Consider the following 18,648-nt stretch of genomic DNA (forward strand, 5'->3'; position numbering starts at 1 on the left):
CTTTGCCTTATTATTTTTCAGGTCTCAGTTTAGATGGTACTGCCAGGAAGTCTTCACTGATATCCCCCTATTCCCACCTGGGCCCTCTGTTCTCCTCTAGTCCCCCCATCACTGACCTGTTCACAGCCCTCATTGACTTCACTGAATTTTTTTGTTTTTTTTTGGCCACACTACGCCGCATGCAGGATCTTAGTTCCCTGACCAGGGATCGAACCCACACCTCCTGCACTGGAAGCTCAGAGTCTTAACCACTGGGCTGCCAGGGAAGTCCCATGACTTCACTGAATTTTGTTAACTAGTGTGGTCCAGTCAGCATATAATTTGAGCCACGTATGCAATTTAAAACTTTCTAATAACTGCATTAAAAAAAGTAAAAAGAAACTGGTGAAATTAATGTTAATAATGTTTTATTTAACCCAATATTTCCATATATTATCATTCTAACTTGTGAAAAAAATTATTAATGAGATATTTTACCTTCTTTTTGATCTTACTAAGTCTTTGAAGTCCAGTATGTGTTTTACACTTACAGCCCTTCTCAACTTGAATGAGCCACATTTCAGGTGCTCAGTAGGTCCAGGTGGCTGGTGGTCCCTGTACTGGCCACTGCAGGTATGACTGTTAACTTGTCTGTCTCCCAGATTAGACTCTGACCTATGTGAGAGCAGCGGCTGCATGTTGATCATCTTTGTAACCCGACTTCCTAATGTGGTATCTGGCTCATAGTAGGGGCTCAGTAACCATTTGGTAAATCACTGAATAAACATGATCTGGTGGGGTGACAGTTTTATCCCCCTTTTACAGGTGAGGACACTGAGGTTCAGAGAGGTGAAATGAACGGTCTGGGGTCCCACAAAAAGTACATGATCGAGCCAGGATTTCAATCCAGGCCTACAGACTCCAAAGCCTGGCTATCAGTACCGTGTCTTGCCTTCCAGCCAGTTCTCTGAACCAATTCTGAGATGATTCTGGGAGGATTTTTTGGAGCTGCGGTGCTTGAACTGGCCCTCAAAGAGTGGCAGAAACGTCCTGAGAGAGTCAGCTTGTCTGTCAGGTGGTCACAGTGGATGAGAAAAATCCATGCAGTAAAATCTCTTTTTGTGCTAACATGAGCACTCTTCTGCTTGCTAACATCCAAGCCCCAGTTTTAGAGACTAGACCAGAGTCCAGTTTGTCCTTGGACTTCTGTTGAATTAGGTCAGTGTGTGTTATTCTCTCCAAACCCGATCACCTGTGGGTGCCCCAAAAGCTCCGGCCCCTGGAGCCTCACCTGAGCTAAGGCCCTTCATTAGGTCCTGCCTGATGGTGTCGAAAGAACCTGCACTTTGTACGCAGGATGTCTGCGTCTGCATCCTGCCTCAGCCAGTCACTAGCTGTGCTGCTTGAGTAATTCGCTTAACCCTCCTAATCCTCAGTTTCTCTTCCGTGATAACATCTGTTTTGTTGGATGACTTTGTGGATGAAGCAAGATTGTATGTATTAAGTACCTAGCACCGACTGGGGAGTACATTAAATGTTGGCTGTTTTTGTTTTACCGTTACCATGTTGTACTGTTTCCTGGACAAAGTCCTCTGTGCCCACACCCCTGGGTTCACCCGTTTGTTTTCATGCCCAGGATTCTGCCTCTCCCTGTGAGCTTCCTAAGGCCTGGCCCAGGCTTGTACATCTATGGGTTCCTCAAGTACATGGCCATTAAGTGCTTGCTGCCCAGTTAGGGGCAGACCAAAAAGACATGTTTCTTATAGCTTTGTACACAGTTTGTACTTTCTCAGGCAAAGAGTGCCTTTATGGATTTTGTAGAAGGAGGTTGAGAAAGAGGATGGTGGAATGAAATTTCTGGTGAAGGCTTGAAAGCTTATTCCAAGGCCAACCTTGGACCAGAGGTACCCCTAGGCTGTGAGATTTGAGGAGGTGCTCTCCGTCGCCAGTGTTAGCTCAGTGAGGGCAGGCAGCACGTCTGGCTTCTTCCCCACTGAATCTGCCCTAGAACTGTGTCTGGCACATGGTAGAGGCTCAACAAATATTTGTTGAATGAATCAATTTTGTTCAGTCTCCATTTGAAAAGATAAATACCGTGAATATAGGCTCCATGTTTAGTAGTAAAATGCTGCTTTGTAATCACTATGTGAAAAAGTGCACAACAGAGTGTCAACTGATACAGTCTTTGTGGAACACAGTTTGGCGTTAAAAATGTGCCTTGTGTTTTTTTTTTAACAGCTTTTTTAACAGATATAAATCTGATTTATATGCCATAAAGTTCACCCATTTGAAATATACTATTCAATGTTTTTTTTTGTTTTTTTTTTCCCTTGCGTTATGCGGGCCTCTCACTGTTGTGGCCTCTCCCATTTGTGGAGCACAGGCTCCGGACGCGCAGGCTCAGCGGCCATGGCTCACGGGCCCAGCCGCTCCGCGGCACGTGGGATCCTCCCGAAACGGGGCACGAACCCGCGTCTCCTGCATCGGCAGGCGGACTCTCAAGCACTGCGCCACCAGGGAAGCCCTTCAATGTTTTTTTTTAAGTATATTTACAGAGTTGTGCAGTCATCACCATAATCTTAATTTTAGAACATTTTCATCATCCAAAAAAGAAACCCTGTGCCCATTAACATTCGCTCCCTGTCTTAGCTTGGGCTGCTATAACAAAAAAACTATAGACTGGGTGACTTATAGACAACAGAAGTTTATTTCTCACAGTTCTAGAGACTGGAAGTCCAGGATCAGGGTGCCAGCATGGTCAGGTTCTAGTGAGGACCCTCTTCCGGGTTGCAGACTACCTATTGATACTTCTCATTGTATCCTCACTTGGTGGAGAGCAGAGAGAGGAAGCAAGAGCTCTGGGAACCCTTAAGGGCACTAATCCCATTCCCAAGGGTTCCACCCTCATTACCTCATCTAGACTTAACTACCTCCCAAAGGCCTACCTCCTAATACCATCACTTGGCGGGGGTGGGTAGGGTTTCATCATATAAATTCTGGGGGGCCACAAACATTTAGTCTATAACATTCCACATTTCTCCTCCTTCCCCTCCCCCCAGCCCTAGGCAACCACTATCTACTTTTTGTCTATAGATTTGCCTATTCCAGACATTTCATATAAATGGGATTTTACTATATGTGGTCTTTAGTGAGGTTCATCCATGTTGTAGCATGTATTAGTATTTCATTCCTTTTTGTGCCTGAATAGTATTCCATTATATACATGTATTGATGCCATATTTTGTTTATTCATTCACTGGTTGATGACATTTGGGTTGTTTCTGCTTTTTTGGCTGTTATGAATAATGTTGCTGTAAACACTTATTTGGGTACAAGTTTTTGTGTGGGCATAAATTTTTGTTTCTCTGGGAGTAGGGTTGCTGGGTCATATGGTAGCTCTGTATGTTCAACACTGAGGAACTGCCCAACTCTTTTCCGAAGTGGCTGCACCATCTTACACGCACACCAGCAGTACATTAGGGTTCTTATTTCTCCATTGCCGTGTCAACACTTGTTATTGTTTGTCTTTGCTTATAGCTCTCCTTGGGGATGTGACAGGGTATCTCATTGTGGTGTTGATTTGCATTTCCCTAACGACTAATGATGTTGAACATTTTTTCATGTGCTTATTAGCCTTTTGTATATTTCCAGATCCTTTGCCCATTAAAAAAATGTGAATGTGTTTAGATCCAGCAATTCCACTTCTTGCTATCTATCTGACTAGAGAAATCCTCACACATGTGCACAATGAGACCTGTATAAGGAGATCCAGCATTGTTTGTAAAAGGAACAATTTAGAAACATTGGATTACCATCAGGAGACCTGGTAAATACACTTCCTTTCACAAGTGTCTTTCAGACTGTGCCCCTTTGGCAACTCATGAAATTGAATGTAGTAGGTTGCAAACAGAACTAAAAAAAAAAAAGTTGAGTAGAACAGAATAGAAAGAATTTCAAGAATGAAGGGTAATATATTTCCTTCTATGGGTTGGGGTCAATAAAATTTGCAAACACTGCTGTACGTTGCTTTGTAGGAGTTAAAAACACTGAGGTAGATCTGTTTGTACTGTCATGAAAACATCTTTAGGACACATTAGTGAAGAAAAGATGCTGCATATACAATTACATACATAGGGAAAGGTTTGGAATGTCTTGCTGACAAGAGTGGTTACCTCTTAGGAGGAGACCAAGATGGGAGTGAGTGAGTCGTCAAGGAGAACTTGAAACTTGTCTGTTTTCTATTTATATATATATTTCTCTCATTAAGAATATACATGACATAGAATGAAGAACAAGTTGTTGAAAGACAGACAAGACTGTACTTGTTTTCTGAATGTGATGCCCAGTCTGTCCACGGCTCTCATAACGCTTTGTCCGTGAAACGTTCCATCCTCGTTGGGCCTTGCGTGGATGGACAGTTGTTGGCTGCCATGTACAGGCTCGGGAGATCGCCCCTTTTGGGTGGCGGTGGAGCGAGCTAGGGGGATGAAATGGTTGGTGAAGCGCAGGTGAGCGTTCGTTCATTTACCCGACACATAGTGGACAGGAAGCAGCCACGTGGCCGTGCGCTGTGCTGACTCTGGAAGGCCCTGCCTCGATTCACGGGGACCTCGCCACAGCCCCTTGAGGAAGGTGCTGGCGGGGGCCAGGGTGGTATAGAGGCTAAGAGCATGGGCTTTGAAGTCAGGCCAGCTTGGTCTTAAAGCTTATTAACTTTCCTGGGCCTCCCTTTTCCTCATTTAAAAAAAATGGCAACATCTAAAAACTACCACCTACCACTGAAGGGCTGCGGTGAGGGGTAGGCGGGAGGCTGCTTGTCGCTGAGCGTGGGGTCTGTTCAGCGCGGTGCCCCTGCAGGGTAGTGGTTATACGCTTATGCTGTGTTTTGCATGCGAGGAAACTGGCCCTGACTATGTGCCCCATTGAGTAGGAGCTTTGGGCAGCCCGGACGCTGGTTAGCGAGTGTCAAGGACACGGAGACACCTGGGTTTTGGTCTCAGCTTTACTACCAACCGCTTGTGTTTTTTTTTTTTTTTTTCCCCGGTACGCGGGCCTCTCACTGTTGTGGCCTCTCCCGTTGCGGAGCACAGGCTCAGGACGCGCAGGCTCAGCGGCCGTGGCTCACGGGCCCAGCTGCTCCGCGGCATGCGGGATCTTCCCGGACCGGGGCACGAACACGTGTCCCCTGCATCGGCAGGCGGACTCTCAACCACTGCGCCACCAGGGAAGACCCCACTTGTGATTTTGAGCAAGTATGTTCCTTCCCTTTCTGGGCCTTAGTCTCCCCCATCCATACCATGACAAAATCATGTCTAATCATGGGAGAGGTATGTGGCAGAGCTTAGAACAGAATCCAGGGAGGTGTGTTTTGTGTTGAACCACACCTCCTATTATGGTTTAGTTTTCTGTCAGTGTCTCCAGATCCTCACTGAACCTATTTTTATAATTCAACCAGTAAAACTTCTTGAATCAGTGAATTTTGCATTTTTGTTTGATATTCTTGAAGCATCCGAATTGGTGCCTGATTCTTGGAAGCTTAATTTTTGGTTGTGATAGGCATATTAATAATGATAATAATAGTAATGACAAAATCAATGCTAGATGCCATTTAGCAAGCACTTACTGTGTGCTGAGTGTTTATATATTGATACATTTACTCATTTAACCTTTACAGGTAGAGGGTGGTATCCCCATGTAACGATAACAAAGTAAGACTCCGGAACATCAGTAGCTTGTATTTGGCATATGGTGCCTCTGCACCTGGCCCGTCTGTGGCCCACAGAACCCTTGACGTGTGAATGAATGACTGACCTTACTCAGCTGTTAAGTGTTAGAGCCGGACCTTCGCCCCAAAGCCTGAGTTCTTAACCTCTGCACTGCATGCCTCACAGGTAGCTGGCTGGCTGTGGCCTGATGACGGACAGTCCGTCTGATAGTCTCTGCTCTTCAAACACTGACTCTTCTTTTATCACACGTGTTCTCTCCTAGTGGCCTTGTTCCCAATTTACCAGATGACGTGGATGGCATCAGCCCAATCGCTGGTTTGGGAAATGGTGGTAAGTACACAAAGTAAGAACAATGGAAATAGACGTGAGGCCACGAGGGCCTTCAGGCCTTGAGCCTGGCCCTGAGCTTTGGTGGTTCCAGGGCCCAGAGCTAGCCTGGCATGGCTTGGTGCTCCCAGGAGGTACACAGTATTTTGTATACATATTGACCTGCTACTTAGTCCTTTCATAAACTCTGGACTAGAGGAATTGATGTCCTTTGGGCCATATTTTATGAGTTTCATTTCTTGCTACCGTGCTTATAGGGGTTCAGCCAGTGTTTGCTGAACTGAATGACCAGTGGAGGCTGGATGTTGAATCGGTGACTCGGTCAGGTTCGGAGGATCTGTTGGTCCCTGCTGCCGAGTGCCTGGAGGCCTCTGAGGGCTGCTGTCCAAACTTCAGTGTGCAAAGGCCTTCCTGGCAGGCTGCTGGATTCCAGTTGCCCGCTGAGGCCCAGCATTCCTACACAGGCCTGCCCTTTGGAGACAAATAGTTGGTTAGACCACAGGAGACAGCGCTGAGGAAATAAGCAGTCTGCTGTGTTGAAGCTGGACCATGAGGAGACTTTCTGTTTTGCAGTTAGGGTTTTGCTAAGCGTTCTTCATAATTTTTGTTTCTGAAAAAAGTGGATGCTAGCATAAGTATCTGTGGGAAGTGCTAATAATTTGCCACGTTGAAATATCTTAGAGATATTTTGACTTGTCGTCGTCGTCGCCAGAAGGAAATATACCCTGAATTTCAGAAAAAAAAAAAAGAATTCTTCTCTTGGCTTCCTAGATGCATCTTTCTCCTACTTCTCCCCTTCCTCCTCTGCGTACTCCTCTTTCTGTAGCTCTTTTGCTGGCTGCCCCCCCCCCCCCGTGCAAAAGGAAGAAGGTTTTAGAGCAGACAATGATGTTAGTTTCCCAAGGTTTATTTCTGGAGACTCTTAACTCGCAGGCCACCCTCAGGGGTTCCTTTAGAACCTATTAACTTTTACTTTAAACATACAATCCAGCAGTTCTGGTTTCTCTTTTTCCTGCCCAGGCAGTTAGGAGCAGAAAATTGATAGGCCTCCTCCTTAATTCAGCCCATATTATACATCTGCTTCATGCCAGGCTCTGGGCTCAGTGCTGGGATTCGGATCATGGTTCCGATCAAACCTAGAGGGCAGACAGCTAAAGAATTATCAGGATAGATCACACAGTCAGTGTAACGAGCAAAGAAGTGAAAGGAGCTGTGAGAGGGGATGAGAAGGAGATTTACCCTCAGATGAAGGAGGTGGGGTGGGCCGGAGTTTCCCAAGAAGCTGAACTGGAGCCAAGACTTGAAGAATGAGTGGGACCTAGGTGGGGACACAGACACAGGTGACAGAGCACAGCCCGTCTGAGAAACAGGAAGGCAACCCGTGTGCCCTCGGTCTGGCGCACGGGGCTCTGCGCAGCCCCCCACTGCCTGAGCCGCTTGTCGGCTGAATGCTGAGTGCCACGCCCGCTCCCTCCTCTGGGCCTTTGCCCTCATCAGCCTGCCTGAGTCCTTATGACTCAGCTTAAGACTGCCACCTCCTTGGCTCTCCCTAGGCTGCCTTAGGTGTGCTTTCCTCTCTGAACCGTATGTATTTCACTGCATTTCGTTTCATCTCTTCCCGTTGGCTACTTAACGAGTACCCAGAATCAGACCCCTGCTCACCCTCCCTCCCTGGTCTAAGCCATCAGGACCTCTGGCCTGGATTCTCCCAGTGTTCTCCTAACTGGTCTCCTTGTTTCTCTCGAAGCGCCTTTTAATCTGTTCTCAGCGAGGCAGGCAGAGGGAGCCTGTGGAAACCCAAGTCCCATAACGCTACTCCTGAGCTCAGAATCCTCGGCGTCCTGAGAGGAGCCAGTGAGGCCATACACAGCCCGTCCGCCAGCACCTGGCTCACCCACCTGGCTCACCCATATATGCCCCTTTATTGCTCTCGCGTCCATCGGCCTCGTGGCTGGTCCACAGATCCACTGGGCATCTCCCACCTCAGGTCTTTCCCCTGTGCCTTCTCCAAGTTTGCCCAGAGGTCACCTCCACAGTGAGCCCTTTCTCAATTTAACCACCTTATTCGAAACTGCAAGTCCTCACCCCACCCTTGCTATTGGTATTTCCTATCCTTGCCCACTGTATTTTTCTCCGTAGCATTTATCACCTTTGAACATACTCTGTAACTACCTATTGTTTTGTTTATTGTCTGTCTCCTCTTTCTAGACTGTCAGCTCCTTCTGTTTGTTTTGTTTCTAGAATGGTGCCAAGCAGAGAGTAGGCCCTCAGTGCATTCTTGTGGGAAGAGTGAATTCATTCATTCACTCAGCACACGTTTCCTCAACACCTGAAAAGCGCCACGCACTTGTGCAGCGTGGAACAGTTTGCTTACATCTCCGTCTTGCCCACGGGATCGGGATCCTCTTGGGTGCAGGATCAATGTCTCTCTCACCGTTGCTTCCCCAGCACCTCGTGTGGTGCTTGGCGCAGAGGAGGGGTGTAAATACATGTTTGTTGAATTAAAGAAGCTGTGGAAAGATTTGGGTGCTGGCAAAGTCTTGAATCACTCTGAAGCAGGATTTGGCAGTTTCTGACCCACTGCCTGCTTTTGAAAATAAACTTTTATTGGATCACAGCTTCTTTGTTTTTGAATTGTCCGTGGCTATTTTTGTGTTGAGTGGTTGTGACAGATTTGAGGCTTTGTATATGGCCTGCAAAGCCTAAAATATTTATTGTCTGGCATTTTAAGAAAAAGTTTGCCAACCCCTGATAAGTCAGTCAGATATGGTTTGTTTTAATTGCTGACATGTGAAGATGATTCAAAATAATAAGCAAAATAATTTTATGACAAGCAGTAAGGAAGTACATAGCGGGGCAGTTCTGCTTTGTTTGCCCCATGCATTCTTTGGGTTCATCTTCTGACATTTACATTGTTACAGTGGGGCTAGTTCAAGTAATTTGTAAATATTTGAAATACAGTGGCTTAGAGCTTTCTGTAGACTCAAATCACAAGACAGAATATATTGTGGAAGCTAGTCATTTTTATTTTTCTTCGCTAATAGGGATGCTGGGCAGTTTGCATACCGTGACGTTTTCCTGTGTCTGTTTTACCTTTTTATAGTGCTCCCACATGTGTCGGAAGAAACGGTGTCTCCCACCAGAGCCCGGAACATGAAGGACTTTGAAAACGTAAGTGAAGACACCAAATTACCATCCCTCACAAATCACGTCTGCAGCCACTGTCCAGCCAGACCCAGGAGGGAGCTGTATTTCTTAAGAAGCATCCAGACTGGATAAGGCCAGGGTTGGGATGAATGCCAGAGCTCGTGGGTGCTCTCTGGGCGACCTTCACATTCCTACACAGACAGCCCTTTGTACACAGGCCAGTTACGGGTTCCAACAGGATCAGTGGTTTTCAGCCTTGGGGAGTTTGGTGTATTTCTGGTGTTCCAAGTGAGAGGATGTCACCATGTAGCACAGCTGAGAGGCACTAACATGTATTAAGGGCTTTCCTGTGATGTAAGCCGTGTTATTTATGGTCCCCATTGAATCCTTGCTGTGACTGAGGTATTTTGTATTATCCCCATTTTACAGGTAAAGAATCTTAAGACTAGGGGAGACTTGCTTATGGTCACATCATACTTGAGTGACAGAGCTGGGGTTTGAATCCAGGTTTTTAATGACTCCAAAGCCGTTATTCTTTTTGCTGCGCTGTGTGGCCTCCTTGCATTTTGCAGGCTGCATCTTTGTTGCTGTCGAATGAAACATGAGCAGCCTGTTCCCACTGCTGTGTGGTGATTGTCTAAGAATGGATTGCCCAGTGATGGATTCGGCTTCAGTGCTTGCTGTCTTCCAGCATTGTGTGTTTCATTTGTTAGTGGACGGGGTTTGTTGTCAAGTAACAGGAAAAGAAGGTTATTTTCCCAATTCCGTTTCTCCCTCACAAGTTACCTGCTCAGCGTTCTCATTTGTCATGGGAAGATCTAGACTCTTCATTTGTAAGCAGATGAAATCCATACTATGCAAGACACGGGAGATATTTATCAGAGAGAAGATGGAGGACACAGAGGGACAGACGTACCACCATCATGTGTCTCTCTCTCCAGTTGCCTTTCCTGAACAGAGTGGTACTGTCTCTGGATTTAATTTAGAATACTCATTACTGCTATCAGTTATCTGCAAACCACCAGTGACCAATTGAAGAAATGACTTGTCAGATCTCTAATGGAAACAAGTAATTTCTGAGCTTTGAGTTGTTAACAGTTTCAACTGTACAACCCGATTTATGCTGTGGGGCCTGGGGCCTGAAACAGATGAGATTTGATTATTCCACATCGTGTATAATTAAAATGTGCTCTACTATTAAATGGTTGTTCCTGTTTTATCATAAGAGTAATAATAGCCACTGTTTATTGAGCTCTTGCTCTGAGCTGGGAACTTGAAGCCTTAAGCTCTTCATATATATTACTTTAATATTGAAGCAGCTCTGCAAGATACAGAGTTATTTAAGTTTTGAAGGGCACAGTTTTGATTTTTATTTCTAGATTGAAAAATTTAACAGAATCTTAGAATTTTGGCTTCACATTTTGTTGTCTGCCTTTTGAACTGGGAGAAATCTCTGAATTGAATCCAACCCTCTTTTTTATATGTAGGAGAAACAGAGGCTGAGGGATGCAACATGGCAAAGCTGTTTTCAGAGGCAGTCTGTGCTGCCTGAGGACCACGGCCTCTGGAGCCAGACTGCCTGCTCATCCACTTCTGCTGGGTGACCTTGGGCCAGTCACTTAACCTCTCTGTACTTTCTTTGTCTTTAAAATGGACATGTTACTAGTTCCTACTTCATAGGGCTGTTGTGTGGATTCATGAGTAAATATATGCCAAGCACATATGCCTAGCACAGAGTTCATCCTGTGTGTTACCTATTTCTCCTTCTTACTGTTCTATTTATTGTTGTTATTTTTGTCTACTCTGCCATGTGATTCACGTTTCCCTTGCTCAGATGTGTTCTTGATGACCCAAATACTGATTTTCTTAAAGGTGAGGGAGAGCCTTCTCTGCCAGTGTGTTTTAGGATTTATGTTTTTTCTTCATGACTGTGGTCCTTTGGCTGCTGTTAGGTTTTTTATGGCATTGATATTTTTTATTGTAGCATTTTCAAGAACAAATTCTGCAGTTGAAATTGAAATGACCACACTGTTCTCAGTGTCTCACTTTCAGGTCTTTATAAAACACTGAAAATTTTCATCTGGCCTGAGCTACTAAATGCATGATCTCTGTGTTGGGATGCTTATAGGAAATGCTCTTGGCATCTGATGCTAATTTTAAAGTCCGCCTGTATATTAAAGAGGGGGCTAGAATACTTTTGATTTAAAGGAGAAACTCGTGATTTCTTTTATTCTAGTCTTAGATGACAGATATCTGAACATCAGAGTCTATAAGCAAGGGTCTAGCAAAATACGGGCCTCCTGGTTTTGCTTAGAGTTCATCCATTCATCAGTGAATATTTTCAAGTACATGTCCTGTGCCAGGCTGTGCCAGGGGCTAGGGAATTGGCAGTAAATTAAGACCCTGTAAGTCTCCCTGTCAAGAGGCTCGCAGTCTAGTTAGGGAGATGGATAGGAAAATAGTGCAGTGCTAGGGGTTAAGTACAGGGTGCTCTGGGGCACAGAGCAGGGGCCCCGAACCTGGCCTAGGGGACTTAGGGCAGCCTCCCTGGAGAAGGGTCATCAGGAAAAGTAGGGATTAAGGTTAGCCAAGGTGAGAGGACTGGGAGAGCACCCCAGGCACAAGGGCTCACCTGTGACGACATAGAGAGAGGCATGACAGCGTGTGAGGAGGCTGGGAATCTAAGTTCCCTTTGGCTGGAAGGAGGCGGTAGGATGGAGGGCCTGAGAGAAGTGAGGCCACTGAAGCAGGCAGGGGTCAGATTCTGCAGGCTCCTGTATGCTACACTGCTTCTTTTTAGTTTTTTCGTGAAGATGAAGGGGAGCCAGTGGTGGATTTTAATCTGGGGAGGGAAGTGACCGGAATCCTGCTTCAAAAGATCGGCCAGACTGGTGACTACATGGATGGAGGAGGGAGCCAGGCTGGTGGCGCTGTGATGGGTTGAAAGACTACAGTGAGTGGTGGTGGTGGGGGGGAGGGATGATGCCTGAGCTAAGGGGAGGGGTCCGGAGGTGTTGGGAAGAAAGTCTGGCGGCATCGTCGGCTCACCCAGGCCCTACATCTGACACATGGGAACTCAAGCCCAGAGAGGCAGAGGGACTTCTTTGGGTTCTGACCCCAGGCCTCTGGCTCAGGAGGTCTTTCTGTTACACTCTGAGTCCTCTTCTGACATGTAAAAGCCACACGCCTTCTTGTGGGCCTTTAAACTGGTGATCCATTGTCTAGTGCCCTCATCAGCTGAGGTGTAATCACCTGCACGGCAGGCCTCATAGCAGGAGGTTGGCAGATTAGTTATCAGTTTGGTCTTCAGTGGGAGCCTGTCTTGCTGGTCCTTTCTAGATGATACTTTAGTGGGGAGCTCCCTGGACCAGTGGAGGCTTGGCTGAGATGTGTTTTATAAAGGACTGTGCTTACCTGGTGTGATCTGTTTCAGAGACTACAGTTTCTGTCTCTCTGTCTCTCTCTCCCTTTGTTTCTTTCAAAATGTTTTGAGCAGGCGGGGAGACCCAGAGTCCGGTTCAGCGTGTCCAATCCGGGTGGCTATCTTTATCCGTATGTAGAAGCGTTTAATTCTGGCTTTTACTGTGACAGAGAGAGTGACACGTGTAGCTTTCCACCTCTGTTGATACCAGTGGCTAGTATTATTTAATGACTGTCTTAAGTTCATAAAGACTTGTTTTCAAAGGGATGGATTGAACCATAATTTACGTAATCTCTTCCTGTGAGACAGTTCAGATTGTTTCTAATTCTTCACTATTATAAACAAAGCTGTGGTGAATATCCTGGTGCATGTGTCTTTGTACGGTTCTGTGGTTATTTCCTTAGGATAGACTCTGCTGCTCTTGTTTCAAATCCACCTGCCCTGAGGTGCTGGTGTTCTTGTTTCAAGGCCCCTACGCCTTTTTGTTGAAAAGTCTTGGTCTGAGCCGAGGCAGTTGGTCACGTTTAATGTTTTATCTGTCGTATGGCCACAGGAGCTTTGCCTCTTCAGATTTGCTCTGTAACCTCCATGTGGTGAGTTACTTCCTCCCAGAGAATAGCCCCCCTCACTCTCCAGCCCCGCCCGGTCTGCACGGCCCTTGAAGCTTCAGAAGCATGGTGGTACGAGGACATGACACACACTTGGAAATGACCAGAATTGGGTTTTAGGTCTTGGCGCTGTCACTAACTGACCTGGGGGCTGATACGGTCTTTCATTCAGAGTTGTCATGGGGGTTATATGAGTTCTGGTGTGGAAAGCACCTAGCGTGATGCCTGGCACACAGTGGGTGCCCTCTGATCTAAGGATTCTATCACAGCTCCCTCGGTTCTGCCCCATCAGTTGTCAGTTTCAGTTGATCCTTCTGTGATGTTTCGTTGACTTTGGAATGAAATCCCTAACTTCTTGCCACGGTCCCTGACACCCTGCGCTGTGTCATCGGCGGTACACCTTGTACTCCAGCACGCAGGCTGCTCTCAGCCGCGCAGTTGGGCCTTCCCAGGTCTCCTGCCTCTGCTGGGGCCACCCTTTCTCCTCCTCCCGAGGGGCAGGCCCCTTGACCTTCATGTCCCAGTCTTTTCCACCATGAGTCTTATGACTGTTTGTAATTGTGTATTTTATTGGTGTGGTTGCTTAACATGTGTCTCCTCTGCTTCGTCCCTAGTGCTCAGCACCGAACTGAACAAGATGGTAGTCACTGAATAAATTCTTGTTGATAAGATGAATGTGTGACCTTGTATAAGATACTGAAGCTGTAAATTTTGGTTGCCTTATCTGTGAAATGGGAAAAGTAATATTTAACTCCTAGGGCCGTGGTGAGGATGAAGTAACATACGCCAGGACAGTGCCTGGTATCCCGGGTCTTAAGCAGATGCGGGTGGCTGCTACGTTCTTGTGAATCAAGTGGCTGGAGCAGTGTAGCAGCAGGGAGGGAGCACGCAGACGCCCCAGTCTTAGGAGAGCAGGCAGTGATGAGGGCAAGGGGAGGCTGAGAAGGAGAACAGGGACGCCTTTAGAACCAGGCAGGAGAGCAAGAATCGCGTGGGGTGCAGGCCGGTGGACGTGGTTGAGGCCAAGTCTGGAGCTGACAGAGTGAGTGTCGCCGCCACCCTGGGGTGCTGGCTCTGCAGGAGATGGGGCCTGTCAGTGCCAGAGGCCTTGGGAATCAAGTTGGGCTTCTGGCTGTGGGATGTCTGTGCTCCGTGCAGAGGTTCACTTGTGTGGTAGGATGGCCTCCTGCGTGCCGGATCGAATGCTCTGAGTTCTCGGACCTCTGCACGTCCCAGCCATGCCCTTCAAAGACCTGGCCAGATGGCGAGCTGGGCAGTGTAAATTTTTACAATTTTTTTTTTTTTTTTTTATGAAGCAAAACTCAACTTTTATTTGTAACTTTTTACAAGTAACAAGTTAAAAGATTTGTGGAAATGACCCAAAGTGATGAATTTTGTCTATAAATGTGATCCAAAAAAATGATGTTGCAATTTTATTGCTATTTCCTAAAATGACATAATGCTCAAAATCCACTATTTTAAAATTATTTTTGTGTGAACGCTTTTTTCTCTTTTGTAATTTTAAGCAAGCTACTGTAGGTTTTAAAAATTTCAAACAGTGACATACAACTTAAGCATTACACAATAACAGGAAATCTTTACAATCTTTTTGAAGGCCATTTGAAAAGAGATTTTGGTGGTCATACAAATAATATTCCTCTTGAGTCCGATAATCCATTTCGGGGAAATTTGTCCTGAGGAGACAACCCAGTGGAAGGAAAAAAAGCTCTGGGCATGACGGTGTTTGTTGCCACATTGTATGTAATTGGGAAAAATTGGGAACAAGGGAATTATATTTTACGTTTGTTATCTCTTTGGCTTATTGCAACAAGCTTGTGATGAAGGTCTTTCACAGGTGAGGAAGTGGAGGTTGGAGAAATTAATGACTTGCCCATGAGTTTAGGGTGATTGAGAAACAAAAAGAAGCCAAAATTGGGACTTCCTTGGTGGTCCAGTGGTTAAGACTCCACGCTCCCAATGCAGGGGGCCCAGGTTCGATCCCTGATCAGGAAGCTGGATCCCACATGCCCCAACTAAGACCCGGCACAGCTAAATAAATAAATAAATAAAATAAAACATTTAAAAAAAGAAGGCAAAATTCAAACCTGGTCTTTCTGGTTGTAAAGCCTGTAGGCTTTCTCCTAGAGCACACTGGATCCATAAGTGCTCAAGAGAGAAAGGGTTAAGTAATTGACTGTGAATCAATTCAGTGGAATTTAGTGCAGTCATTTTAAGTGATAATTATGTGAATTATGCAGCAACATGAAAATATTTAAGATATGTTAGGGGAAAGCAATGGATTATACAAATTCACTTACGTTATAATTTTACAAAAAAATGTGTATTCATGAGCAAAGGCTGAAAAGAATATAAATAGAGTTGATTTCGTAAGATAGTTGTATTCCAAGTGTTATTTGGGGTTCAGTTTTAAAATCCTGTTATTGCTACAGTATTGTTTGTTAATAAATAGATGTTTGCCTAGTAACAGTTTTCTGGATGATTTGAGGACACCGGGAGAGTACTGGAATCAGAAACTAATTCCAAAGTGTCTTCCTCATTGTACTAACCTCACTTAGTTGCTGCTGGCAGAATTGCCTTACATGTGGTATTGTTTACCGGAGATGAACTCTGGGCAGCAAGATTTCATGGTTTTTGTGTTGTCTAGGTGAATGGTCTAACAGTTTTTGGACTTCCAAAGAGGATAAAAAATTGACAGTGGCCCGAAGATCTGCGTATTGAGGGCTTGGGTGAGAACTGGATTCCTTTTGAAAGCTATCCTGTTTTCTGCTTGCTCCGTGCCAGGCTCTGCCAGGTACTTTAGCTCATTTAGTTGTCACAACACCCCTGTGAGGTAATTGATTTTTATCCTCATTTTATAGATGAGCCAACAGTGACTCAAAGGTATTAGTTTTCCCAAGGTTACGTGGCTTACAAGTGACAGCATTGGGAGTTCATCTGTTTCCTATTCTGCTGACCCCAGGGCCCTTGCTCTTATTCCTTGTGCCTTGAATTGAAAGGTGATCTGGTGGGTGAGCTTCAGCTTTGGAGGCCCAGGCTCTTGCAAGCCATTGAAACTGATTGCCAGAGTTAGGCACCTTGCTGAGAGTTCAGTTGGTTGGAGTTGTCCTGATTCTTTTTTATGTTGTTGGCTTTTGTTTTTCTTCCCTTTTTGATGTGCTGTAGGCTAGGAAGGCCTTTGATAGGGGGTGGAGTTGGGAGTGGGAATGGGAGGAAGCCATAATGACCAACTAGTAGCTCTTTCAGGGTCTGTCCTGCTGCTGAGCTGCGGCTGCTCCAGCTTCTGAAAGCTCCATCCCATGATCAAGTTGGGATGGTTCCCATTTCAGATGTTGCAGCTCCACGGTCACACTTAAGTTGCAGGAGCCGGAATGTGGCAGGTACAGTCTTGTGTTAGCTTACTTTTTTTTTTTTAAGTACTATTTTTATTTTTTTAATTAATTAATTAATTAATTAATTTATTTTTGGCTGTGTTGGGTCTTCGTTGCTGCACACGGGCTTTCTCTAGTCGCGGGGAGCGGAGGATACTCTTTGTTGTGGTGCACGGGCTTCTCCTTGCGGTGGCTTCTCTTGTTGTGGAGCATGGGCTCTAGGCACGCAGGCTTCAGTAGTTGTGGCTCACGGGCTCTAGAGCACAGGCTTAGTAGTTGTGGCGCACAGGCTGAGTTGCTCCGCGGCATGTGGGATCTTCCCGGACCAGGGCTCAAACCCCTGTCTCCTTCATTGGCAGGCGGATTCTTAACCACTGCGCCAACAGGGAAGTCCCTAGCTTACTTTTGAGCATTGAGTTTCTGTCATATTTGGTGGGTTTTATATTTTGAGGTATTTATTACTGCTGTATGGTAAGCTGTTCCCAGTGTTTCCAACTCAACTTTTTTTTTTTCATTTCTTGAACTTGTTTCAAGTACAGATGAAAAGTGCAAATGAAAAGAATATTAATGTTTTAAGTTCTTATGCTGTGCTAGGAACAATACTAAACATCCCAATTAATTTCCTTTAATCCTTATAATAGCTCTCTGAAATAGGCATTATTATAATCCCATTTTTATAGATAAAGGAACTGAGGCACACAGAAAAATGAACTTGACTAAGATCATACAGCTAGTAAGGTAGTCTGGACTGTATTCATTCATTAATTTATTCATTCATTCAACAAATGTTGAATGTCAACAAATTCAACAAATGTCTGCTGTTTTCCAGACACTGTGCTAAAACCTCAGGGGAAATAGCCATGAGCAGATAGATAATAAGGTCCCTGCCCTCTAGAAGTGGATTGTATTCATATGACAAGCATAATAGTAAATAACACACGTGTAAATAAATAGTATGAATACAGATTGTGACAACCTCTAGCAAGAAGACAAGAGGTCTGTGTTAGAGAGTAACTTGGTGGAGGTGGTGGAGACAGGTCTGCTTTAGAGCAGGTGGCTAGGAAGGGCGTCTCTGAGGTGCTGACATTTGAGCTGAGATGGAAAGGCTGAGACTGAGCTGCAGGAAGTGCTGCAGGAAGAGCTGTGCAGGCAGACAGGGTGGCTTATGTGAGGACCGGAAGGGAGGCCAGGGAGGCTGGAGCGTTGCGGTGAGGGTGAGGGCTCTACCTGAGGCCGATAGCGGAGCCAGATCACACAACCCTGTGGCCACGGCAGGAAGCTTTATTCCAAGAGTGACAGAAAAAAAGCAATGGAGTGATGTTAACCAGATTTGTCTGACTCTGAAGCCTATGCGTCTCTCCTTGCATCACTTTGCCTTCAAGAAATTCTTAAATGTGTCCGTCCATCCGGCCATTGGGTATTTAGCGACCATCTCTTATGTTTTAGACTAGAATACACACAAAGATAAGCTTCCCCATCTCTTAGAGATGGATTGGGTAGAAAGGCAAATAACCCAACTGGTACAATGCAGTGTGATAGTTGCCATGATAAAGAAATTAGAGGGTGTGTGGCAACATTTAGAAGGACCCCAGTACAGCCTGATGGGGTAGTCAGAGAAAACTTCATGAGGGCAGTGGTATTAAGCAGAGAATGAGGCTGGCACTGTTGCAGAAAAGATGGTTTCTGTATTTCGTTGTATTTATTTGGGCTTGTCTGGCATTTGCAGTGACCTTCTAAAGGCTTATTTACCTTCCTCTCATTTAAAAAAAAAAAACCAAAAAACTTCTTTACCTATAAATAGGACAAATATTCTTTCAAGTGTTGCTAAGAATTCTAGCAGTGCGCACAATGTGGGCATTCTAAGCCCACTCCATAAATAATTTATTGGTAGCCGAGTAATAGCATAAGGTTTCTCTTCATAGGAAGCATCTGGCGGGGTAGACTTTTTTGTTTGAATGAATGTTTTATGTGCTGTTTCCTTAAAACATTTAAAAGGAGGCTTTAGTGAACCTACCAATTGTTTCTTGCACTGTTCTTCTTAGCCACAAAAT

At 45.4% G+C, this 18,648-nt stretch overlaps 1 protein-coding gene across 2 annotated transcripts in view; it reads left to right on the forward strand.

Annotated features, from left to right (window-relative positions):
- Positions 1-18,648, forward strand: part of CDK5RAP2 (CDK5 regulatory subunit associated protein 2) — a 186,840-nt gene that overhangs the window by 4,012 nt on the left and 164,180 nt on the right. For both annotated transcript variants that reach the window (XM_007451495.1, XM_007451496.1), the window contains exons 2-3: positions 5,968-6,035; positions 9,136-9,203. In XM_007451495.1, the coding sequence (XP_007451557.1) occupies positions 5,968-6,035; positions 9,136-9,203 (136 nt within the window). The remainder of the gene's footprint in view (positions 1-5,967; positions 6,036-9,135; positions 9,204-18,648) is intronic.

Source organism: Lipotes vexillifer, unplaced genomic scaffold (assembly GCF_000442215.2).
Source record: "Lipotes vexillifer unplaced genomic scaffold, Lipotes_vexillifer_v1.1 scaffold588, whole genome shotgun sequence".
Taxonomy (NCBI): domain Eukaryota; kingdom Metazoa; phylum Chordata; class Mammalia; order Artiodactyla; family Lipotidae; genus Lipotes; species Lipotes vexillifer.